Here is a 27,100-nt window from a genome sequence, read left to right on the forward strand (position 1 = left end):
TTCTCTAAGACAAAGCTTTTATAGCTAATCATGTTACAGACCTGATATCAATTAACTTAATTAATCACTAGATGTTCTCCCAGCTGAATCTTTTCAAAACTGCTTGCTTTTTTAGCCATTTGTTGCCCCCGTGCCAACTTTTTTGAGACCTGTAGCAGGCATTAAATTTTAAATGAGCTAATTAAGTGGATAAAAGTGTAAAATTTCTCAGTTTAAACATTTGCTACGTTATCTATGTTCTATTGTGAATAAAATAATGGCTCATGTGATTTGAAATTCCTTTAGTTTTCATTTTATTAAAATTTAAAAAACGTCCCAACTTTTCCGGAATTCGGGTTGTAGAAAAGAATTATTAAATTTTTTATTCAGTATCTATTTTTAAAATGTATAATTTTTTTTCTGCATGAAAGTTTGTTTAACCAGTATTGAGTCAGGATCTTTATGTACTTAATTTAACAATATAAAAGCCTGAATTTGCATACAGTGGGGTATCAGTTGTATATAAATTCAGCAAAATTTTGAACACATGAAACCCTGTGGCCCCCCAGATCAAGAATTTGCCAGCAGAAGTTGCAGGTTGTTTCTTTTTTTATACCATTACTCACCGCTGTGTAAAGATGCATCTTCAGACAGGTCCAAATCCAGCATGAGGTCATCTTCCTCCAGGTCACATGACTCCACATTCTCCAGGTTGTTGAGTATGTCCTTAAATTCAATATGTGAATAGAGAGTCATGCCAGGATTTCTGCAAACAATCCTATACGACAACAGACCTCAGTCCAACAATTTCAAACAAGTTTTTTGTAAAGTGGCAGGTTTAATTATTTAAGACAAATGTCCTCTATATGTATATATATATATATATATATATATATATATATATATATGAGAAAAATATTCTCTACTTCAAATTTATGAAAAAAAAAAAAATGCAATAAATCTATGATTACACCGTTGACCCTACCCCTACCTTTGAACCTACACACCATTAAACCTATCCCTAACCTTAACCATATCCCACCACAATGGAAGCAAAGTTGAACACAACACAGTACAATGACAGCACAGAGTAGTTAAAGACACTTCATATGTAGTGGGACCTTAATAAATAAATAAATAAAACGTCTGTCTTCTAGAGATACAAATTAATCCAAAATTAATTTAGAATTGGCAACTGAAACTGTATAAAGTTTATAAAATCATTTGAACTGTTAAAATGTTCAACAGCATTGATTGTTTTTTTTATACACAGTGAATGCAAGTTCACTATTCTCAAAACATTAATTTTGCTCAGATAACAAGAACAAATGCATATGTGGCATTTTGCACTTCTTTCATCCCTAAATCATCCTTAAATCATAGAAACATCAACAACAACAGATCGCTTTCAGGAATAGGGGTGAATAGTACTTCTCCCTTTAGTCAAAAAGAGATGAGCAAACTAATTTAATGATAAAGAGGATGGGTAATTTTATGATGAGAAAGCAATAGGCAAAGTAGACTTCTCTGAAGGAGGAAGGAAGAAAACTGATGCGTATTCAAGCAAGGAGCAGTCCTCATACATGATGGAAGTCACCTCCCCTTTCCGCAACTCATCTCTCTCCGAGAAGATTTAGTGCCAGCTGAGGACCCCTGTTAAATGACTTTTCCCCATGACCGGCTATCTACTCATGGCATGACAATAGAGGCATACCCAGAAGGGAACAGGCGAAATGGTGCAGGATAAAATGAGAGTTTTCTTGAAGTGGGCTGACTGTTTTTTTTATTTCATTGAAAAATGACGACAACAATGTAAGTGTGAATCACACAAGTTACTATAAATGTAAATTTTTCTTCAGACACATTGCACACCAGAAAGGCTGAAAGCTCACATTTTATTCTTCTGTATTTTTTGCCCTTACTACCCATAAGACATAACCACAATCAATATTGGATATTTTAAACTTATGCAGATTCCTTAACATTCCATGCAATCCTTTCTCTGAACTCTTTTCAGCCAACTGTAAATTTTGTAACTCCCCCACTGATCTGAGATGGGATGGCGGTTTGGTTTCAATTTTTTTTTTTTTTTTTTTTTTCAAAGTCAGACTATACAAAGAACTACATATAATTTAAATTGCAGTTGCTGGACTCTGATATTCTGCTAGTTATGTCTGTGGCCTACAGACCTCCAATGCCACACAAAGACTTTCTGAAAGATTTCTCAAATCTCTTGGGGTGTGGGGGGGGGGGTAATCACCCTCAATCTTGATAGATTTTTAATTATTGGGAATTTTAATATTCACATATGCAGTGGTGTCAAAAGTATTGGCATTCATTACTCAAGTAGAAGTATAGATACTAGGGTTTAAAAAGGCTTTTGTAGAAGTTGAAGTATCAACTCAAGCTTTTTACTCAAGTAAAAGTGTAAAAGTACTGGTTTAAAAAACTAATTAAAGTATAAAAATAAAAGTAATGTAAGGGGAAAAAAATGCCATTAAGAACAAAAGCTTAGGCCGTGCCAGAGGGCCTATTGTGCACTACCCCACCTCCTCAAAAAAAAAAATTTTTCTAAAGGCCATAGGCCATAATGACTATAATGTTATATTAAAATGTTCATGTTGAAAAATTTGGGATGCACTAGGCTACCCGTTTCAGCCGCATATATGCCCATTGAAAATTAACACACTTTAGTACAATGCAAATACATTAAAAGACTAGAGATATGATGACTAGTTGCCTATAAGTATTGTAATGGTGCAAAAAGTCAAATTTCAGCGGCATGTCATCAATAACCTTTAATGGAATGTAAATGTACACCCAAGCTTAGCTGCAGGAATCTGCGAGGGCAATGGACAAGAACATTGGTGTACCCAGGGCAGGCTTAGTAACAGTTATCCTTGTATGGTTGTCTATTTACAATAAATATTAGTGCTGTCAAAATGAATGATTAATCCAAGTGATTAATCAAAAACTAAAAATGAAAAATAAAATTTACAATAACAATACAAAGTTGGTATAGCCTACTTATCACAACATTGTCAATCACGTCGTCAATCGCAAATGATAATTTATTCAAAAGTGTCTCTACCTAACTATCTACAGTAGCTTAATTTGTGGAGGACAAAGAGAAAGCACCCATTTGGTAAATGAGCCAGTAGTGAGAAATAATAACTTTTAAGTAGGATCAAGTGCCATTTCGATACTTTTAAAACAGTATCGGCGCCTAAACGGTGCATGAACCGATAAAAAAAAAAATAAAAAAATAAAAATAAAAAAAAACTATGGATAACATTAAAGAACATTACAAATATTTAAAATAAATCCATAGCTTTCACCTTGGATGCTCTCATTACCCAAGTTGTGCTTCCCTTAATCTAAGGCTAATAAATGTATTTCACAATCTGGGTCATTATTTAATACAAAAGCACAAATAATGTTTCTACTGTATCTGTCACTCACTCTGATATTTAGTTAAGATGAGTGCTGTCTGTCACAGTCTTTAATCAGTTCTGTGAATTACGTATGCTCATTCTTTATAAAGTAGCAACAATGTCGTTTTTAAAGTACAGTACTGTGCGAAAGTCTTTTCACCCCAAAAAAGGGTTTTAAGCCAGTTATTTATATCTTTTGCTGTAGTGTGTCGGAAGGAAATATCAGTTTGCAATTTTAATAATAATCTAGTGCGATTCTGAATGCACAAGCAGTCTGACAATGGCAAAATGAATGTTTGGAAATGTAAACTGATATTTTATACTGACACACTTCAGCAAAATATATAAATAACTGGCTGAACGCCATTCTTTTAAGTGAAAATACTAACGTGCCTAAGACTTTTGCACAGTAGCTAGTGTATGTATAAAGTACGTATGATTAAATTAAGTATATTTAAATAAGTGTAATTAAAGTATGTGTTCGTTCATATGTGTTAAGGGCTAGATTTTCGCTGGAGGAAACAGCTGTGGTGTGATGAGCGGTGACAAGCGAAAACTTTACAGTAACGTTAGATGAGAAACTGACTGCTCCTTCATGACCTTTTGTAAACTGTATTTATGACAAAGAACTGCACAGATATGGATATTCTAACAATCTATCGATGAACACATACCTTGTGTCCTCTGTTTGTGTTTAAGTGCGCTTGCGCTGCTCTGCCGCGGTCTGCAGATTGAAGAGCGCGCTGATGGGGAGGAGACCGGTCTGACGCCAGTTTCACATGACATTTAAGGGGACTGACTCTGAGGCGATCGGATACCGGTTCCATAGCCAACCCTACTTTTAAGAAATATATATTTTGATAAACGAACCCAACACTGGCTATGTCCCTGCAGGAGTGTGATGTGATGTGTGTCATGTGCAGGTGTGATGGATCGCGTTCAAACCAATAGGGTGTCGGAATGGTATATGTTTATACTTCTCATCCAACCACAATCAAATTCACTTCATCCAGCTGACGCGATTTATCTGGATAGGTTTTATTTTTTTATTTTTATTTTTTTTTAACAAGCCGAGATGAAATAGCAGTAACGAAGCTATTTTTAAAATGTAAGGAGTAGAAAGTACAGATGCTTGCGTGAAAATGTAAGGAGTAGAAGTAAAAAGTCGGCTGAAAAATAATTATTCAAGTAAAGTATAGATACCCCAAATTTCTACTTAAGTAAGGTAACAAAGTATTTGTACTTCGTTACTTGACACCTCTTCACATATGCTGCCCCTCAAACTCATTTGCAATGACTTTATCAGGCAAACAGAAGCTTTTGATTCAGTGCAGCTTGTAATGAAAGAACCTCATGGGTTCCCTATGGGTGATATTGAGATTGACCACAGATTTTCTGACCATAATCATATTATATTTAACATGCCACTATCACTGAATGCTGTCAAACCTCATGCCTCTGACTTTTTGATGACAAGTTTTGATTCTGCGGCTCCACTAGGACTAAACAACAGCATAAGTTGAATCCTGAGCTGTGGTTGAATAATACCACTTGTACCATTGAGACAGGCATGTATAATGACAGTTATAGTGACGATATAATTTTGACATGTGTGCTGCCTATACAGGTGCTGGTCATATAATTACAATATCATCAAAAAGCTGGTTTCACTAATTTCATTCAAAAAGTGAAACTTGTATATTATATTAATTCATTAAACACAAACTGATATATTTCAAATGTTTATTTATTTTAATTTTGATTATTATAACTGACAACTAAGGAAAATCCCAAATTCAGTATCTAAGAAAATTAGAATATTGTCACAAGGAGGGCAAGCTACAAAAGGTCATTGCAAAAGAGGCTGGATGTTCGTAGAGCTCTGTGTCCAAGCACATTAATAGAGAGGCGAAGGGAAGGAAAAGATGTGGTAAAAAAAAAAAAAAGTGCACAAGCAATAGGGATAACCGCACCCTGGAGAGGATTGTGAAACAAAACCCATTCAAAAATGTGGGGGAGATTCAGAAAGAGTGGACTGCAGCTGGAGTCAGTGCTTCAAGAACCACTACGCACAGACGTATACAAGACATGGGTTTCAATGTCCCATTCCTTGTTTAAAGCCACTATTGAACAACAGACAGTGTCAGAAGTGTCTCGCTTCAAAAAGGACTGGACTGTTGCTGAGTGGTCCAAAGTTATGTTCACTGATGAAAGTACATTTTGCATTTCCTTTGGATATCAGGGTCCCAGAGTCTGGAGGAAGAGAGGAGAGTGTTGCTTGAGGTCCAGTGTAAAGTTTCCACAGTCAGTGATTGTTTGCGGTGCCATGTCATCTGCTGGTGTTGGTCCACAGTGTTTTCTGAGGTCCAAGGTCAACACAATCGTATACCAGGAAGTTTTAGAGCACTTCACGCTTCCTGCTGCTGACCATCTTTATGGTGATGCAGATTTCTTTTTTACAACTGGACTTGGCACCTGTACACAGTGCCAAAGTTTCCAGTACCTGGTTTAAGGACCATGGTATCCCTATTCTTATTTGGCCAGAAAACTCGCCTTACATGCCAGACCCCAAGAATGCAGAAGAGCTGAAGGCCACTATCAGAGCAACCTGGGTTCTCATAACACCTGAGCAGTGCCACAGACTGATCGACTCCATGCCACGTGGCATTGCTGCAGTAATTCAGGCAAATTACTGCAGCAGATACTAAATTGAGAGATACTTAATTTGAGATTTTCCTTAGTTGTCAGTTATAATCATCTAAATTTAAAAGAATTAAACATTTGAAATATATCAGTCTGTGTGTAATAAATGAATATAATATACAAGTTTCACTTTTTGAATGGAATTAGTGAAATAAATCAACTTTTTGATGATATTCCAATTATATGACCAGCACCTGTATATAATATAATATATATGGGAGTTATTTTCTCTTTATATGCCTCCACTTGGTTCCATCTTTGGTTTAGACCCTGATGTTGCTTGCCTCTTGTATGGTAAAGCATGGTTGCCCCTAATTTTTTTTTAAGTTTTTATTTAAATGTAATTTATTTACATTTTAAAGTATGAGAGTAAAACAAAGATTGTGGTGTTTACCCCTTCTGATTACCAGAGTATACCAAACTTAAATCTCGTATTCTGGCATCTTCTGTCAGGCCGTATGTGAAAAATCTGGGTGTTTTACTGGACAGTGCTATAAAGCTTGAGTGACAAGTCTTGATTTAGGTAAAAATTATTTAGATTGGATTAAACCAAAAGGCTTGATTATTCTAACACTATTTGGGGATCAGTCAGTCTTCTCTAAATCATCTTCAAATGGTTCAAAATGCAGCTGTCAGAGTCCTAACAGGAGCTTGAATGCATGAGCATATTACTCCTGATCTAAGGTCTTAACACTGGTTACTCATGCTATACAGGATTCATTTTAATTAGCTTTTATTGTTTTTAAAGTCTTTAAATGGTTTAGCACCATTATACCACATTAATGTGTCAACGTTAATGAGTGACAGAAATCAGCAAGTGTGAGTCATTGGTGTGTTTTTGGGTGCATCTCAGTAAACTCTCTAGTTCAGCAGTCAAGGCACTGTTCAAGGAGTTGGCCATTTTAAGGGCTGTGTCAATAGCAAAATTCAACACAACAAGTTAACAGCACACAACATGCAAACCTTAGCAATAAATAAAAATTGTTTATCCAGAACACAGTGGGATCTGCATTTGCAATAATCAGAATCATTTGCATAATCCCTGTAACATTCAATGTTATTGAACCACTTTTTGTGCAGTATGAGTAAAGGGGGAAAATTAAAGTGCTTGTAGGATCCTTTAATAAACATTTTAATACGTATAAAATGTATTTTATGAAATTACCATATATATATTTTAGACCCTGCTTTAAAGGTTCACAGTTTACGTTTACAATTGTAATATACAGTCGTGGCCAAATGTTTTGAGAATTACATAAATATTAGTTTTCAAAAAGTTTGCTGCTAAACTGCTTTTAGATCTTTGTTTCAGTTGTTTCTGTGATGTGCTGAAATATAATTACAAGCACTTCATACGTTTCAAAGGCTTTTATCGACAATTACATGACATTTATGCAAAGAGTCAGTATTTGCAGTGTTGGCCCTTCTTTTTCAGGACCTCTGCAATTCGACTGGGCATGCTTTCAATCAACTTCTGGGCCAAATCCTGACTGATAGCAACCCATTCTTTCATAATCACTTCTTGGAGTTTGTCAGAATTAGTGGGTTTTTGTTTGTCCACCCGCCTCTTGAGGATTGACCACAAGTTCTCAATGGGATTAAGATCTGGGAAGTTTCCAGGCCATGGACCCAAAATTTCAACATTCTGGTCCCCGAGCCACTTAGTTATCACTTTTGCCTTATGGCACGGTGCTCCATCGTGATGGAAAATGCATTGTTCTTCACCAAACTGTTGTTGGATTGTTGGAAGAAGTTGCTGTTGGAGGGTGTTTTGGTACCATTCTTTATTCATGGCTGTGTTTTTGGGCAGAATTGTGAGTGAGCCCACTCCCTTGGATGAGAAGCAACCCCACACATGAATGGTGTCAGGATGCTTTACTGTTGGCATGACACAGGACTGACGGTAGTGCTCACCTTTTCTTCTCCGGACAAGCCTTTTCCAGATACCCCAAACAATCGGAAAGGGGCTTCATCGGAGAATATGACTTTGCCCCAGTCCTCAGAAGTCCATTCACTATACTTTCTGCAGAAGATCAATCTGTCCCTGATGTTTTTTTTGGAGAGAAGTGGCTTCTTTGCTGCCCTTCTTGACACCAGGCCATCTTCCAAAAGTCTTCGCCTCACTGTGCGTGCAGATGCGCTCACACCTGCCTGCTGCCATTCCTGAGCAAGCTCTGCACTGGTGGCACTCCGATCCCGCAGCTGAATCCTCTTTAGGAGACGATCCTGGCGCTTGCTGGACTTTCTTGGACGCCCTGAAGCCTTCTTTACAAGAATAGAACCTCTTTCCTTGAAGTTCTTGATGATCCTATAAATTGTTGATTTAGGTGCAATCTTAGTAGCCACAATATCCTTGCCTGTATAGCCATTTTTATGCAACACGTTTCTTTGCAGGTCACCATGGTTAACAATGGAAGAACAATGATTTCAAGCATCACCCTCCTTTTAACATGTCAAGTCTGCCATTCTAACCCAATCAGCCTGACATAATGATCTCCAGCCTTGTGCTCGTCAACATTCTTACCTGAGTTAACAAGACGATTACTGAAATGATCTCAGCAGGTCCTTTAATGACAGCAATGAAATGCAGTGGAAAGGTTTTTTTGGGATTAAATTAATTTTCATGGCAAAGAAGGACTATGCAATTCATCTGATCACTTTTCATAACATTCTGGAGTATATACAAATTGCTATTTTAAAAACTTAAGCAGCAACTTTTCCAATTTCCAATATTTATGTAATTCTCAAAAATTTTGGCCACGACTGTACAATGTCTTAACATTTTGATCTGAACAATTACATCTGCTTAATATCAATGAAAAATAAAGTGAAAACAGGATTCCTAAAGAAAACGAAACAATTTTAAAACAATAAAATAAATAAAGATGTTGAACCTTTCCACTTGGATTTCACAGGTTTTTTACGCCAGTGCTACAGTCCCGCAGTGGACGTTACCACAAGAGCCCAAACGACGGCACACTTCAGCTTTGTACATCGAAACATAAACTGGGACAATTCTTTCATCCTCCATTACTAGCAGCAAATTACATTAATGCTAGCATTAGTGGTGTGCTCTAATGTTAGTATTTCCTGTCACTCAGGTCAGGATTTGTTCAGAGATGAAGACTTCCATCTAGCGGTTGGGAAATGAACTCAAATGAAACAACTGCCATGAATCTTGTATGATTTATTTTTTTAAATATCGATATTCCGTTTTTGAGAATCAATACAGTATCGCCAAACAAAATAGCACGATACACACCTGTATCGATATTTACTTACACCCCTACGAGCTAGGTAGCTGATTGAGAAGCATCCTTTGGCTCTTCTACCCCTAACCTTAGGTTGGTTGAGAATCAAATAGCTTGATTATCCTCCCTAAATTATAGATAACACCTACATCCTACTAAAGCTACATTTGAAATCAGTCACTTGTTCACGGGGAATTGCACGGGGTTTGTAAGTTGACAAAAAGCTAATTAAAGGCAGTGTAGGAGATTACTATAGGTCTCTTCACACCCCGATAGCTATCATCAAACTAAATTGTATAAATGTATATGTATTTATGTCATCTGTGAAAATCGTAGGACCATAAAACATTGTCCATTCATATCCCTCGGCCCGAGGGCTACAATAAGCTGTTCTACCTGCCTGTTAACCTATGTATTCACATACCTCTGGGCACCCTGTTTGCACAGACATGATACGTCATTCCATTACACTATTGCAGACAGAGCAATAACGGAAGGTGTTATTGTTGTAATATAATGCGCTTTTGAACTGTAATTTTTTCACTGGTGAATGAGACATGAGCTAATCCGGTAGAGTTGCATTCAACCCTCCACCTATGCCATCTCTTACCGTGTCGCTGGTTAGCCTCTAGTCTGCTTGTACATGTTCATGTGTTTTGGAGGATTGTGATTTGCAGGGAGGGTGGGATCTCATGCTTTTGATTCTAGCTTGCTACTGCTAGCCTCACGGAAATCGCCTATAGTTCAAACACAATTTTGCTTAGTGCAATTATAAAAAATAAAAAAAAATCTAAAAAGACTGCTGCATGTTTCAGAGTGAAGACATTTCTTATGAGATTAAATGTTTATCATAAAACAATCACCATACATAAAACAATCTTATTATATTTTTGAACCTTTTTATTTCACCTATACTGTAAATAAAAAAAAACAAAGTAAAATAAAGAGTTATAGTTAGATTATCGTATTTTCCGGAATATAAGTCGCACTTCATTTCATAGTTTGGCTGGTCCTGCAAGTTATAGTCAGGTGCGACTTTTCAAAATTAATTTAACATGAACCAAGAGAAAACATTACCATCTACAGCCGCGAGAGGGCGCTCTATGCTGCTCAGTGCTCCAGTAGTCTACACTGAGCAGCATAGATCGACCTCTCGCGGCTGTAGACGGTAATGTTTTCTCTTGGTTCTTGCTTCTAAATAAATGCGACTTATAGTCCAGTGCGATTTATATGTTTTTTTCCTCGTCATGACGTATTTTTGGACTGATACGACTTGACTTATAGTCCGAAAAATATGGTACACTTTATTTTAAGGTGTCCTTGTTACAGTGTATTTATACATTTAAGTACTGAGTAATAATAAACTGCATCTACTTACTATATGGTTAGGGCTAAGATTAGGGTTTGGTTTAGGGTTACTTGGATGTAATTATGCATAATGTTTTATGTTATTATAATGAGTACATGTGTAACAAGGACACCATAATTTAAAGTGATACCAAATATTTAAATGTGTAAATGGGTTCAACTACAAAAAACAAAAACAAAAAAAAATATTGTTCAGGAACCCATCATATAGGAGACAGGGAGCAATTCAGAAAGTATAAATATGCTTTTATATGTGGAGAATTAGCTTTCGCTTAATGCATTATCACACCTGTATGCACACCTCTTACTCATGTGATATTGCAAAGCATTATGAAGCATGTCATACAGTTTGACAGCCTCAAAAAACAGCACTGACGACAAGAGATGATAAAGGTGCCATGCACCAATGTAAATTCTTTATAGAATAATTATTTATAGACTACACATCATAACAACTACCAAAAATGTATTTATAACAGGCTATCGACTGAGCCAAGGTTTTATGATTTATACATGAAAATATTAAGTGAGAGAGGCAGATAAAGTTTCAAACAAGCTCAAGCAAGTGCTTGCCTAACTTATCAATAAGAACAGATGCAAGAAAAGAAAATCTGACCTTGACAGTCAAAACTAAATAACAATGTATCTGGAAAAGATCATTATTTACAGTCTCTCTTTTCTCTTGCTCTCAGAGTAGCCTCTTTTCCCTCTGTCCAAGACACAGGAAGCACTGCTGAATGAGCTTTACTGTCTGTTCCATTTATGGTCTTTCTCTCCCATCAGACAGTAATTTGCTATTTCTTGGTACTTTTCTTCATTAAGACAACAAAAGGCCATTTCTCATAGAGCTTGCAAGCCCTTACACAAAGGAGCTACAGCCTTTCAGACATGCCCCAGATGTGACCGGCTCTATTCAATCATTCATACAATTACCTTGCTCACTGCTTACACCAAGGAAGCTTGCTTTTTAGGAATAACTTTTTGATAATAAATTATAGATTTATATTTCTCACCAACAAGCAAGATATGAGATACTGTATGGTTTAAACTCAACATTTTATTTTACATTTGATTACATTTTTCATCTTGTTCATTTAATTAGATTTTTTATTTTTATTTTACATTCATTTCCCCTGACAATTTATCTTTTTAGAAAATCCTTTACATTTTATTTTTAACAATTCAAGTCTTTCTTAAAATATTCCAAGAAAGGGATATTTTCTGTGGAATCTAAATTAGTATCACGAATTGTAAAATTGTCTTTCAGTTTTAAAATGTTTGTATTGTAAATAATTAATTGCAACTGAAGATGATAGCTTTGTTTTAGAAGACTGTTTCTAACTGAGCCTGTGCAATGTGGTAGACTTGTAATACCAACATGATTTTTGGAACACGGAAAACAACTTAATGGCATCATTCCTTTAGTGAACTGCTGGATGTCACTCCAAGACAAAACTCACAAATTAGTTAAGGTTACATGAGAATCACATCTAAACCTTCATTGTTGGATTTCTTGTCACTGGTGTGAAACAAAACAGAAAATATTACACAGCTCACAGATTACTACAGACTTTTTTAGCAGCAGCAGACAAACAGTAAGAAAATTAATGAAGGATAGAACCTCAACTAAATGGAGCCATCCTCATGACAAGGTCTATTGCTCTACAATAAAAAGGGATTGATATAAAAACAACAACAACAGCATCAACAAAAAAGTCCCCATTAAAGCATTAGGTAATCTGAAAAAAAGTAGCTTTTTATTTCTTCACTTTGAAGAATTGTACTTTTTGCTCTTGTCCATGCAATTACTATAATAGGTACTAACACTTCATGCTTCAAAAAGAACAAAAAAAAAGCACATTAAAAGTATTAAGTAGTCTACATCTCAAACAAATTTAAATAAGAAATAATGTACATCAGCAAGTTATTATTACAAAGACCGGGTGAGTAAGGTCCTTTACCACCCTGAATGTTCCAAAAAACGGTTTTGTAACAACCAATATAATTCTGCTTTGTGTGTGCATGCATGTGTGCATGTGTTTCTGTTGTCCCATGGGGTGGTATTTCAATCTGTGATTACAGTGACAATTTATTTGTATTTATTTTTTGGGGGAAAAAATGATGATGATGATGATGATGATGATGATGATGATAGATGTGGGCACAATGTGAAAACAGCAGGTTTGGAGAAATCCCGTGAAAATGAGTGAAAATAAGCTAGTTCAGTGCACACCCTGACAGTTCTGTGCTGGGGCAGCACCCTGTTGTGACGCCCTAGGCAGCTGCCTATATCGCCTATGGCATTGCCTGTTCTTCTTCCATGCAACACAAAGAGAGAAGTCACGGAGGTCATTCACGCTTCTCTTTTACATAAAATAAATGCAAACTGGAACTAAGGCTGTCAGGCTCTAAAAATTACCATTCAAAATATGGTTTGGAATGACCTGAGAATGATTTATGAGCTATGAATTGTGGCAGAATTTTCACATTGGGTAAAGTATTCCATTAACGAAAAAAATAATTATCTTTGCATTATTGTCATAAAGTATGGCACATCCTCCCTGCTTGCTGTATTTACTGTAGAAAGGTTAGTTACTCAAATATTTGCTTATCTGAACTTGTGAAGCTACTGTGCTGTGCACAGTGCCATTTGCTCAGCTCTGTCAGGTCCCTAATGCCCTGTAAGTATTGATAATCTAGCACTGTTCCAGAGGCTGGTATTCTTTAAGCCTCATCTTACTGAGTAAAAGCAGCTCAACCAAAGCAACTTAAAGTTGACCTCATTTTACTAGCTAATAAAGTAGGGATGCACCGAATCCAGGATTCGGATTCGGCCGAATACTGGGCTTTTTGATGGGGTTCGGTTTCGGCCGAACCTTCGATTTTTTTTCCACCGAACCAAACCCTAGGCTTGTGCTACGCTGGTCGACGTCACACGGCTGTTGATTACGTGATGTGTGTTTACATGAGGACCGTTCTGTAGCAATACAGAGCCAGTCACATTGGGCGCTGACGTGGAGAGAAGCATTTTTTCTCGGTGAGCCTTTGATTCCTCTTAGAGAGGACCCTCTTCAGTGGGGGAAGACAAACCGGCAGCGATTTCCACTGGTGGCAAAAATGGCAAATATCAACCTCTGTGTGCCACCAACATCTGTGCCAAGTGAAAGACTTTTCAGTACTGCTGGGGACATTCGTTCCCACACTCGCAACTGGCTGTCACCTGTTAATGCAGAGCGTCTTGTTTTTTTGAAAGGAAACTCATTTCATGTGAAAGGTTAGAGGTTTTACATTAATTTAATTATGACGCAGGAGATGTGTGTGATCTTCCGTAATATTTGGCTACTGTTCTAATCGTAGCCTAGCATACTGTTATAAACAAAAACTGCCTACTATTCTGGTTTAAAAAAGAAAAGAATAACACTTTTCTTTGCATTGTTGCACATTTATTGAAAGGTTTTGGTTTGTACTTGGGTAAGCATAGGCTTATGGTAATTGTCAAAATATTTTTTTTCCCACTTGTCATCCTGGCATAATGTTGGCTAATCTTTTTTTTTTTTTTACAGTTAAAATAAAATGAAAAATACACTTCTGTGGCCGTTGTTTAATTCATTAATGTGTTTTACTGTGTTAATGGAATGAGGATGCGAGTAGGATTCGGTATTCGATTTCGGATTCGGCCGAATCTTAAACAGTGGATTCGGTATTCGGCCGAACCCAAAAAATCTGGATTCGGTGCATCCTTATAATAAACAAGCCAGAAAGACTTCACAATGGAACAAAAAGCCTGGCCCTAAAGAAAGAATTGATTGAATAATTTCAAATGTTAAAAGTGCATCAAGTAGGTCTGATTATTATAAATCATTTATAAATTAAACAATTACAGTTGATATTTTATCAAATCAAATATAATATAAATTATTGGATCTGTAAAGCCACATTAACTTATGAGATCACATTCAAGCATTTTAAGAAGCTCTCAGAATCTTTTTTTTATTGCATTTTTCTAAACACATTTTAAGGATAAAATAAGTTAAATATATTTTCTATTTATAAAAATATACAAACATGGTAAAAAAAACTTTTCTGAAATTACTTAAAATAAATTTGTGAGATATTATGCAATAAATATTATGCAAGCTACATTATTTGTATTAATACTATGGTACCCATGCTGATGAGCCTTTTGCCCCGAGTGTAGGATAATTGCTCCCCTCGCCATCTCATACATAGAAATGATTTTTAAACAAAACAAATAGTTTTTTCAAATTGAGAATCTTAAGATGTATTTTCTCACAAAATGTGTTACTCCATCATTGTTCACTAAAATTGTCTGCAATCATGCACTACAGAAAAGCTGTTTTCCTTAGGTGTGCTTTTAACCCTATTGTACCCTAAAACTTATCTACTTATGTAAACTTCCACCTTTAGTACTGGTGTTTATAATCAAAATCAAATGCTGTAGAAAACTTGCAGTGTCTTTTGGAAATGGTTATAGATTAGGTTTTGCCCTTCAGGAAAGAATTTAAAAAAGAGAGAGAAAAACATTTTATCTTAATGGATTCAGTGCCATAGTGTGGGCCCTCAAGTGACGCTTGGCATGCATCAACAACAACAACAGACGGTCCTGGAGAACTAGGGAGATGCATCAAACTTCTAAACAGCCCAAATGACTAGACAATTTTGAGAAAGTAGCATTGAAAGCCCATATGATGAGAGAGAAAGTGAGAAGGGACCAAAAGAGAGAATAAGAAAGTAAAAGAATGAGAGAAGAACTTCCCTCTTGCTTCAAAAATCTTGCAGCAATTCCCCATGTTAGAAACACACTGCCCTCTGGTGGAGCACTGCCACATCTGAGCATTTATTGTGCTTTTTTAGGTTTGAGGAGATCAGGTTTGCTAATGGTTATTTTGTTGTTTAACATTTATTAATTACAACAGCAATGTTGTGACATCCTATATGAAAATCAATTTGATCATATTTAATTTTCCCAGAATATAAAGACTATATATAAATATATACAGTACAGACCAAAAGTTTGGACACACCTTCTCATTCAAAGAGTTTTCTTTATTTTCATGACTATGAAAATTGTAGATTCACACTGAAGGCATCAAAACTATGAATTAACACATGTGGAATTATATATGGAATTATATACATAACAAAAAAGTGTGAAACAACTGAAAATATGTCATATTCTAGGTTCTTCAAAGTAGCCACCTTTTGCTTTGATTACTGCTTTGCACACTCTTGGCATTCTCTTGATGAGCTTCAAGAGGTAGTCACCTGAAATGGTCTTCCAACAGTCTTGAAGGATTTCCCCGAGAGATGCTTAGCACTTGTTGGCCCTTTTGCCTTCCGTTTGTGGTCCAGCTCACCCCTAAACCATCTCGATTGGGTTCAGGTCCGGTGACTGTAGAGGCCAGGTCATCTGGCGCAGCACCCCATCACTCTCCTTCTTGGTCAAATAGCCCTTGATGCCTTCAGTGTGACTCTACAATTTTCATAGTCATGAAAATAAAGAAAACTCTTTGAATGAGAAGGTGTGTCCAAACTTTTGGTCTGTACTGTATATAAATACACCCTCTATAAATTCTTGTCAACATTTATAAGAACGCGATCAAATAGCTTCATATAATTTTAACTGGTTTGGCTACTCACTTTGAAACAAACTTGCATGACTTTAACATCCTGTACTCAGCATAACCCATGTCAGTGGGCAGGAGTCATTTCTGTAGCTTGGTTTAACATTTGACAAGCCACAATGTGTACGTGCTATATTTTCTGTATTTGTTAATTCATTCCAGTTTGACCAATTGAAATGGTATATTTGGTAACTTTTCATGTTAGCTCACATGGTTTGCTTATGGAGTGCTTCAGGAATGGCATATTTGTGTACGCCAAAACCTTGAAACGAGTTAGTATTTTAGCACTTCCATTGCCATCGTCCTGAAGTCAATATGTGTTTTTAGATTCATAATTTAGCCTACAACAAAAAATACATCAGATTTGTTTTTACAAAAAAAAAATGAATTTAACTGAATATGGTAAATACATTATTATTTTTGGATTGGAAAGTCTACACACATTTTCCAAACATTTGGAGACTACTGCGGTGGATACCCTCAGCTACTTACACAACACCTTGGTATTTTTCATCCTAATTTACACCTTCACAGTGGCCACAGCATTGTACTGTCATAAATTTGCCAATTTTTTTTTATCACACATCTGATGAAACCACCTGGCAGAGTGGTGAAGTGAAAGAGGTGACATCCCATTCATCTGTAATACACAATTGCACAGATGCACAGTGGCTGTAGTGTCAGGGGGAAAAAAAAGTTCTGTCTCCTTTTATTCACCTTCATGCCTTACAACAAGTTTCAGCATCAATGACACATCAAACTAGGCACAATGCAAACAAATATTTGTTTAAGTGAATAAGAAACTGAATTTGGGTCTATTTCTCCAACAAAGCTATACTGTATGAATTCTTAAGACTTAAAAATAGTGCATGAGTCATAAGAGCTCCTTTATGACACATTCATCAGCAATCCCCATTCCCCATTTTATTCTATGCAAAAGATCAACTGCAAAACATCTTGTGTTTCACAGGAAAAAGAAAGCCATATGGGTTTGGAACATCACAAGGGTGAGTAAATGAACTATTCCTGTAGGATGTTTAGTAAAATCATTTTTTTAAATAGACGACCCTTTCTTTAGAGCGAATATTTGTGAGTGTCTGCTGCCCCCTTGTGGTCCTCAAAGGCACTACTTCAGCTATTGTGTTCTGCTAGTTTCCTTCAGAAATTAATTTGAGGTTCATCAGACCACATAATTTTGAGTCTTTCAGGTGTTGTTGTTGTTTTTATTTATTTGTTTATTTTTGCCAAATTGGACAAGTGGACTTTTATGTATCTTCACATGTGTGGTCACTCTGCCTCAAAGCCCAGATCTGCAAAGTGTTGCAGTGATGCTAGCCCTTCTGTAAGTTTTTTTCCATCTCCACAAATGCTCTCAGGTTCTTGGTCACCTCTCTTACCAATATAGTTTTGCAGCGATTGGTCACTTTGGCCAAACAACCATCTCAAGGAGGAGTCCTGGTTGTTCCAAACATCATTCTATTAAGAATGGAACCTTAAATGCAGCAGAAATGTTTTCTTAGCCTTTCCTAGATCTGATGGCTTGGTTTTTGCTCTGATATGTATTTTCAGCTGTTAGACCTTATATGGGTGTGTACCTTTTCAAATCATGTCTAACTGGCTGAATTTACCACAGGTGGACTCCAGTGAAAGTCTACAAAAATGTCAAAGATGATCCAGAGAAATGGAATGCACCTATGCTAAATTTCAAGTGTTGAAGCAAAGGGTCTGAATATTTACGTCAACGTGATATTTCGGTTATTTCTATTAACTAAAGTTATCACAAATCTGTGAAAAAAATAATGTAAAGCTGCAACAACAACAAATGAAACCACTACAGCATAAGTGACAGCAAACATCAATCAGTATTCACCTTGAAGACCATGTTTCTGTAAAATATGACCACAGAGATCTCCACAAAACTTTGCTAAAACTTCTTAAAATGCAAAAAGATGGTGGTCAAGATCATAAATCCTGGACAGCTGGAGTACCAGGAAGTTTTGTAAAGAAGCCAATTCCCACTTTTATCATCTCTGAAACTGACAGATGTTCTGATTCAAAGGGATACAACATTCAAAGGGAGACTACTCAGAAGTTGTATGAATATATTCTAACAAGGTTGGAATCTGTATTAAGGGCAAATGGTAGTAAAACACCTTGATAGAGAAATATGGCCTATTTACCAGGGGTTCACATTATTTTGTCCAATCTCTGTATATCACAATATACTAGTAACTATACCATAGTATTATACAACATTTATTATTATTAGATATATTAATAATTAATACAACATAAAATAGGTCTAAAGCAATTACTATAGACAATTAAATGGTCAATAAAAATTCAATATACAAATAAATTTGTATAAAGAATTCTCTTACATGCTCAAAAATAACTCATTAAATTAGTTACATTGCATTAGTCACATACATTCATTTTATGATAACATCTGAATAAAAGCAATAAAAAAATCTGAATAGCATTTTTGTCTAAATGGCAAAATCAGAATAACTACATAATTTTTTTTCACCATTGGTATATGATCTTTATGTAATGTCACACACAATGGGCAGAAAAGGCATTTGCAATGTAAATTAAGCCTAAAAGAAGCCTTCAAATCATCAAACTGTGGCATCAAACATCCACAAAATGTCTCTTTAAGACCAGTCACTTACTGTAAGTGGCAGTCTTCAGAGCTAAATATAAAAACAATTAAATATTAGTTAGCGAAACGATTTACTATAATACAACTAAATCATGAAAATTAGTGATAGGATTATGCAAATGTTGTTCATCTCATCTAATAAGTGTCATGTTTACAAAACAGATATAGTTACACTAATTAAATGATTTTGAATATGGCTTAAATACTGAAAGATATTAAATTAAATTAAATTAAATTAAATTAAATTAAATTAAATTAAATTAAATTAAATTAAATTAAATTAAATTAAATTAAATTAAAAGATAAATATCAATATAGAGAGAGGCAATTACCAAGCTATAACTGCTATAAAGGAGGATAAAGACTAATGCTGTAAGCATAAATGCAGAGTCATTCTCTCATCTGACTTTGATTTCACCTCACTGTTTACTGACTGCCATGAAGCTGACAATCTGATCATCTGCTTCCAGGGGAAAGACGAATGAATATCATCAGGAGCCAATTTTGAGTACTCTCAGTATTATGATGCATAATCACAGACGCACATTTAATAACTCAACCTGAAAGCCTTATCAAGCCTGTCTCTGGGCTATGAACACAAGACAAACTTACTTTAACGACACAAAGAATCAGCAGTGCTGTCAACATCATAATAGCTGAGATTTTATATGCCAATCATAAAGAACACCGATCCAGAAAAGCTTTGGCAGTAGATTTCAGTAGATTTCAGTAGCTTGCAAACAAGACTGTAGAGAGTTGTCTAGAGGAGTAATTCTTCACCACAGGGCCAAAGAACACTAAGGGGGGCTGCTTAAGGAGTTGTGCAAGCAAGATAAGAAAAACGTTAAAACAATAATCCACTATTTATGAAACTGTTTAGAAAAAAATGTTTGTGTTGTTGTCATTCAAAGTCTTTGGACTCACCATGCTGTTGAGATCAGAGTCAAAGCTTCCACAGGGGTGTTCAGAGCCTCCCAGTGCCTCCATTCCCTCCTCGTCCCACATGTACGTCCCTCCAGAGCTGTCTGAGGGTGACAGGTCCAAAGACGATCCATGAGGAAAATCACCTACAGGAGACAACGTCTCATGCTCAAAGTCATCTTTGCCATCTAAAAGAAAGACAATATACTGAGTAAGAAAGGGTAATAGAGATTTTGTTGTTGTTGTTTTTTTAAGTAAGTGTAGTGACAATATTACATCATTATGCTGCCTTCTAAGGTACCCTGTTTTGGCAAAAGTCTAAAGTAGCATCAAATATATCCTTTGTGGAAATGTGATACAGCATTACGTGCAATGCTGAGAAGTACCAATAAAAATATACACGGTATATATGTCAAGTACACACTGAGATAAGAAAATCTATTTTAACTATGAAAAATGAAACACTTCACCTTTCAACAGTATAATACTGTATATTTTTACGATATTCAAGCTGAAATCACACTGGCTTGTGTCAACGAGATAATGTAACGTCAACCTGTAATTAGTAAACCCTGACATGCTAAACCCCCATCAAGCCAGGCATAACTGAAATAGTTGTGCACTTATTAGGATTATTATAATTTACAGGATTACAGTAATCTGCAGGCAGCACAAAAAGTCTTCGAGGTGTTTTCCATAGTTATTCAGTGAGTCTTCAGCAAGAACCGTCAACCAAATTAAGCCTGTAATTTCATTCTTAAGAACAAAAAAAGTTGAGAACAATTCAATTATTGCATTTATAAACATTAAAGTATTTTTCTTTGGGGGCACGTACAGTATCACATTATGAAGGTAGCAACCAATGTAGGCTGCAGACAGCAGGTCAGCTAACTAGGGTTTGAACAGTCAAAATCAGACACAGCAAGACAAAAAGTTGTCATGAAGTGTAATGGAAATAGATTGATTCTCAGTCACACCTGCAAGGCCCATCCCTGCCCAGTCAACAGTTTCGGATAAGAAGGTGTGCAGGCTGGTCACCTCATTCCTCATGGATTCCTCATTGAACATGCTAATTAGAGCGTTGTCATCTTTACATGGTCCGAAGTGGTCTAACCCCTCACTGAGGACAGGCAGCAGCAGGGTCTCACCTCCATTCCCGAGATTATCAAAGTCATCCATGTACTCTTCACTAGTGTCATTGTGCTCCACAGAGGAGGACGATGATAGCGACATATCCTCCAAGGAGGGGCCCAGACTCCCCTCAACCTCCTTTGCTTCAAAATAAGTCTCATTTGGGGAAGTTTCAATACTTTCAATGTTGCTACTTGGTTCTGAACTGGTTTCTGCTATCTTTGTAGTGTCTTGGACATTTTTACTCAATTCTGTATCTTTTTGGACAACTCCAAGGAGAACAGGGCGGGGATGTTTGGTTTGTGTTGGACGTGTAAGTCTATAACAGAGCGCAGAAGGTTTGTTACCTGCAAAGCTGGGTAAAAGGGATTTCTTTATTGTGGTTGTCTGCAAAAGATGACTGCTAGTGGTAACAGTAGGCCTTTGAATTACATATTTATTGACTTTCTCTTCGGATAATAATGTATTTGGCTGTATGAGGGTTGATTTAGCTACTGGAGACTGTGCCAATGGTCTTGGATTTTCTTTAGCAAGCTCTGTAGCTTTGTTAAAGGAGAAGGAACGGGTAATAGGTGGGTTGGTGGGACATGTTACCCTCTTGGAATTGGTGAAACTCTGAGAGCGCACTAAGTTGTCTTTAGAGTCAGAGTTGATGCTGTCGTTGGACAGGGATAGTTTGCTCTGCAGGGTTCTTTGTTGGGATACATGACCAACACCGGGCCCTGAGGAGCCACATCGTCCATTACCAACACTCACTTCATTCTGAGAAGCCATATCATTATTCAGGGGTTTCCCTGTTGAGAGGCGTTTTGGAGTAATCATGCGGGGAAATGTTTTGCTAGGCTGGGGTATGCTCCTGGGGCAACTACTTTGTGAAGTAGGGACTGCACTTTTACATTTTACTGCAACTGCAGTGGAAGGCTTTTTAGTCACTATCACTGGTGTTATACTCTTCTCCTCATCCAAGCTGTCAGAGTGTTGAACTTTATTTCCAATGTCCTCTTCACCCTTTCTCCAATTTAGGGATTGTAGACGTGATAAATTATTGTGCCTGACTAGAGGTCCACCTTTAGACTCTGAGGAGGAAACCGGGAGGGTAGATCCTTGGGGAAGGGCAGTCATGGTGGTTCTTGAGGGACAGGAAGCAAACTTGGGCAGCCTGGAGACCATGTTGAGCTGTTTGACAGCCTTCCTTTCCATCAGATAGGTTCTCCACCATGGATGTGAGGACAGAACTGCAAAAAAAGAGGAAAGAGAGGATGAAATATGAACCAAGCAACTTGCTTGCATGTTGTACACCAGAGGTAACCAATCCTGTTTCTGGAGATCTACCTTCTTGTAAAGTTCAGCTCCAACCCTGATCACAACCAAACCAGTCATTTAAGAACTTTAGAAGCACTTGATGATTACAGACAGATGTGTTCGATCAGGGTTGGAATGGAACTCTACAGGTTAGTACTGTACAACTCCAGGAACAGGATTGGGCATCCCTGTTGTACACAAAAGCCAGTGGTGCAGTGCATGGATATGCAGGGTATGCACATGTAATATCACACGAACAACTGATGGGCCCTTTATTATTATTTTACACATACACTCTGCTCTACTGAAGTGATGAAGTTCTAAAGTGATGATGCAAATGAGGGCAAATTAAGTTTCATCTTATAATAATTTGACAGGGAAGTTTTCGGCAAGAAATCAATTTAATATGGACCTCACAAATACCTTTTTTTGCCTTTAGAAAACTTTCAATCAGAGCATGGTAATCAGAGTACGGACTACTAGTACTAGTAACGGTGTATGGACAATAACAACAACAGCATTCTGCAAAACATCTCATTTTGGAAATGATATGGCAAAAATATTTTTGGGAATGTTAATTTGAACTATGTTGTCAACGATGAAACTTGTGACCATACTTGGCTAACAATGCTTTTAAGAAACACACCCCAGTTCATCGAGTTCTCTTCTAACAAGTGTCCTGATCTTAATCAGAAAATGTGCAGAGCAGTGGGGCTCCAGGACCAGAATTGAGAATCACCTTATACCTTGTCCTCAGACTTCATCTTGTTTGAAGGGACTGACATGAGGATCTCAATAAAATCATTAAATGCAGTCCTCGATCCGAATGATATTCAAGGACTTAAAAAGATTTATTGATATTTTTAACAAGAACACATCATATGAGAGTTCCAACCTTCTAGAAAATACTCAGATTAAGATCAGAGAGGTGAAAGCCATGTGTGAGCTTGGATGAAGAGTAACCTAATATGCAGGGGTACAAAGCATTACACAATCATTACGTTACAAATGTTCAAAACCTCTGTCCGTGTTAATTCAGTCACTGGAGGGATAAAGTATGACCAAGAGGAGATAGTGGAGATAATGCCTTGTTGCCAAGAGTTGGTATATACAACGTATCTATTCAGGAGCAAGACAGAACAAAAAGTCCTGTGACTAACTGAGATCCATCAGTACTGGAAACATGTTATGTTCAAGCCTCTAAAGTATTTGCTGCAATGAAAAGTCTGTAAACCAATTTGGATTTTTTGATTTGACACAATCTTTCTAAACTAACAACACACAAATAACCAAAGAACTAAGCGAGCCACTGAGTTTAGTAACTTTAAGCATCCTAGGCTTTTTTTTCCCCTACAAATGTGTTTCAGTTCATCAACATTTTTTGTGCTGGACAACCCTCTTCTGGTTATGAAGATTATTCTTTGTTTTTCGCTAAGCTTCTAATAAATCCATATGGTATAACAAAGATCTTCAGGACATACCATGGTAAGTAAAACTTAAATTAAAGCAATTAAATTTTACAATTTGTTTAGGGTTGCCAAGCAAGCAATTTTATATGCAGAATTAATAGAGCACTACCTTGATGACTAGGGATGTTCCTTTTAACCGGTTAACAGTTAACCGACTGTTAAGAATTTTGATCGATTAATAAAGTTATTTATTTATTTTCAGGAACTTATTAAAATATTTAAAAAGGTTTGCTGAATGGTTAAAATAGGCTTACGCTACACACACACACATACATTATATATATATATATATATATATATATATATATATGTGTGTGTGTGTGTGTGTGTGTGTGTGTGTGTGTGTGTGTGTGTGTGTGTGTGTGTGCCTGTGTGTGTTTTTAAGAGAGAAAAAAAAGTTGCGTTTTATTATTTCTTTCAGAAATAGGCCAAATGCCAACGCAATTTTGTTTTTTTTTTTACAAAATAAATGAATTTAGGCTAAAACTAAACTGAAACCAACGATGGGTCTCTCATTTGACACAAAATCAAATGTTTCCAATGCCAAATTTCTATTTATTAAGTACTTAAGTTCTCAAGTACTCAAAAAATGTGATTTTTTTTTCAAAGATCAGCCGCAAAGATTTACAAAACAGAAATGTTCAAGATCTCGAAAGAAGGTTTAATTATGCACGCATTTACTTGGTTGGGGCTACTTTTGCAAAAATTACTGCTTCAATGTGTCGTGGAATGGAGATGATCAGCCTGTGGCACTGCTGATGCGTTATTGAAGCCCAGGTTGCTTTGAAAGTGGCCTTCAGCTTCTCTGTATTGTTTGTAAGATGTTACTTATCTTCCCCTTGACAATACCCCATAGATTCTTTGTAAGGTTCAGGTCAGGTGAGTTGCCTGGCCAATCAAGCACAGTAATATCAAGGTAAGCAAACAAGTCATAAGTGGTTTGGCACTGTGGGCAGGTGCTAAAGTCCTGTTTCAAAATGAAACCAGCATCTCCATAAAGCTTGTTAGCAGATGGAAGCATAAAGTCCTCAGAAATCTCCTGGTAGATGGCTGCATTGACTTTGGAATTGATAAAACACAATGGAGCAAAAACAGCAGAGTCACGGCACACCAAATCATCACTGACGTCACAAACTTAACACTGGACTTTAAATTCTGTGCCTTTCCAGTCTTCCTCGAGTCTCCAGACCTTGATTTCCAAATGAAATGCTAAATTTACTTTCATCTTAAAAGAAGACTTTGGACCACTGAGCAACAGTCCAGTTCTTTTTCTCCTTACCCCAGGTGAAATTCTTCTGACATATTTTTCTGGTTCAGGAGTGGCTTGGTTCTTGGAATGTGACAGCTGTAGCCCTTTTCCTGAAGACATCTGAGTGTGGTGACTCTTGATGTGCTGACTCCGGCTTCAGTCCATTCCTTGTGAAGCTCTCCCATGTTCTTGAATCAGCTTTTCCTGACAATCTTCCCAAGGCTGTGGACATCCCTGTTGCTTGTGCACCTTTTCCTATCACACTTCTTCCTTCCAGTCAACTTTCTATGAATATATTTTGATACAGCACTCTATGAACAGCCAGCCATTTCAGCAATGACCATCTGTGCCTTACCCTCCTTGTGGAGGGTGTTGATGATTGTCTTCTGGACAACTGTCAAGTCAGTAGTCTTTCCCATAATTGTGGTTGCATGTTCTAAACTAGCTCAAGAGGTACCCAGTATTTATACTCAAAATTAATCAAACTAATCAAGCTCAAAATTTAATATTTGAATTTGAGGTATTGAATTCTTTATTTTCCTAAGATGTAAGTCGTAACCATCAGAATAAAAATTAATTCAATTCTAATTTAAAATAATCTTGTTGATTAACAGTAAATAATCGGTTAAGGACCGTCGGTTGCCAGTTAGGAAAAATAACCAAAATAAAGATCCCTAGTGATGACTTTATTTTTGTAAGCAAACACATAAGTTAAAATTGCCCTATTTCCCTTGACATAAAATAAAAATTTTCCCATTGGCTCTTTGTTTTTCACAGAAAAAAAAATTATCTGTGACTAACAAACAAAAAATGCCAATACTAATGAATTTGCGATCAGAAATAGCCTTTACCTGTTGCACTCTTATTTAAAAAAAGAAAAGATTATTAACCGATTAATAATGAACAGTTTTACACCTATGTTCTTTAGGGGAGCACCGATCCAGATCGGCCGATCGTTAATGTGTATCTCATCAGTAAAGCCGGTTCTCTAATCAGCTGTAAATTCCCTCAGGTGCATGATTTCACATAGAGCAGCCGATACTACACAGAGCCGTTGTTAACTGAGAAGATGCGCAAATCCACGTTCATCATCAGCGTTTATTTGCGCAACTAGTCAGTTAACAACGGCTCTGTGTAGTAACAGCAGCTCTATGTGAAGTCACGCACCTGAGGGAATTTACCGCTGATTAGAGAACCGGCTTTACTGACGAGATGCGCATTAACGATCAGCCGATCTCAATCGGTGCACCCCTAATGTTCTTTAAAGCTGCAGTCCGTAAGTTCTGCCTCTTTGTCACCATCTGTTTGAAAACATGGAATTGCAGTTACTTGAGGAAATATCTTCCTTGCCTGGGGTGTACTCTGGCATGGCTCCAGCTCTGATGAATCTAATGTTATGAGGAGAATGTGCGGTAGTCTCCGCACCTTTGTGAATCCTATATTTAGTAATCACGGATTCTAACCTACACTGTAAAAGATATTCCTTAAAATATACGGTAAAAAAAAAAAATTGGCAGCTGTGGTTGCCAGAACTATACCGTAAAAAATACAGCAACACCATTTTTGGTTTAACTGTTTTATACCATAAAAAATACAGTAACACCGTTTTAGGTTTAACGGTTTTACCTTAAGTTTAATACCATAATTTAACTGATATAATATTAATATACCAACTTATTGAAGTACTGAAATCTGTTTTTTACCTTTGTATTACACTGGTATCAACCAAAAGCAGGCTTGATGAGAAAGTCACGTGACGAAACAAAGCCCATCACAAGCAGCCTTTAAATAATAAGATACATTGAAGGTGCAGAGTGTCATTCACACAGATACTAAATATCATCATGGTGAGACTCGTTAAACTGAAATATACAATAAACATTAATTTAACAACATTATATGTGACATACAACCTTAATAAACATAACAGATAAGGAAAAAAATAAGAAGAAACATCAAATTCGAACAAAATTTGACATGCAA

General features: G+C 36.6%; 1 protein-coding gene across 4 annotated transcripts in view; it reads right to left on the bottom strand.

Annotated features, from left to right (window-relative positions):
• The window catches only part of ccser2b (coiled-coil serine-rich protein 2b), an 81,958-nt gene that overhangs the window by 31,921 nt on the left and 22,937 nt on the right, over positions 1 to 27,100 (bottom strand). For 3 of the 4 annotated variants that reach the window (XM_059531948.1, XM_059531952.1, XM_059531950.1), the window contains exons 2-4: positions 20,944 to 22,332; positions 19,970 to 20,154; positions 606 to 705 (exon numbers count right to left, since the gene is read on the bottom strand). In XM_059531948.1, the coding sequence (XP_059387931.1) occupies positions 606 to 705; positions 19,970 to 20,154; positions 20,944 to 22,297 (1,639 nt within the window). In that variant the 5' untranslated portion in view covers positions 22,298 to 22,332. The remainder of the gene's footprint in view (positions 1 to 605; positions 706 to 19,969; positions 20,155 to 20,943; positions 22,333 to 27,100) is intronic. The other variant, XM_059531949.1, reaches the window with a different exon arrangement.

This window comes from Carassius carassius, chromosome 40 (genome assembly GCF_963082965.1).
Source record: "Carassius carassius chromosome 40, fCarCar2.1, whole genome shotgun sequence".
Lineage (NCBI taxonomy): Eukaryota > Metazoa > Chordata > Actinopteri > Cypriniformes > Cyprinidae > Carassius > Carassius carassius.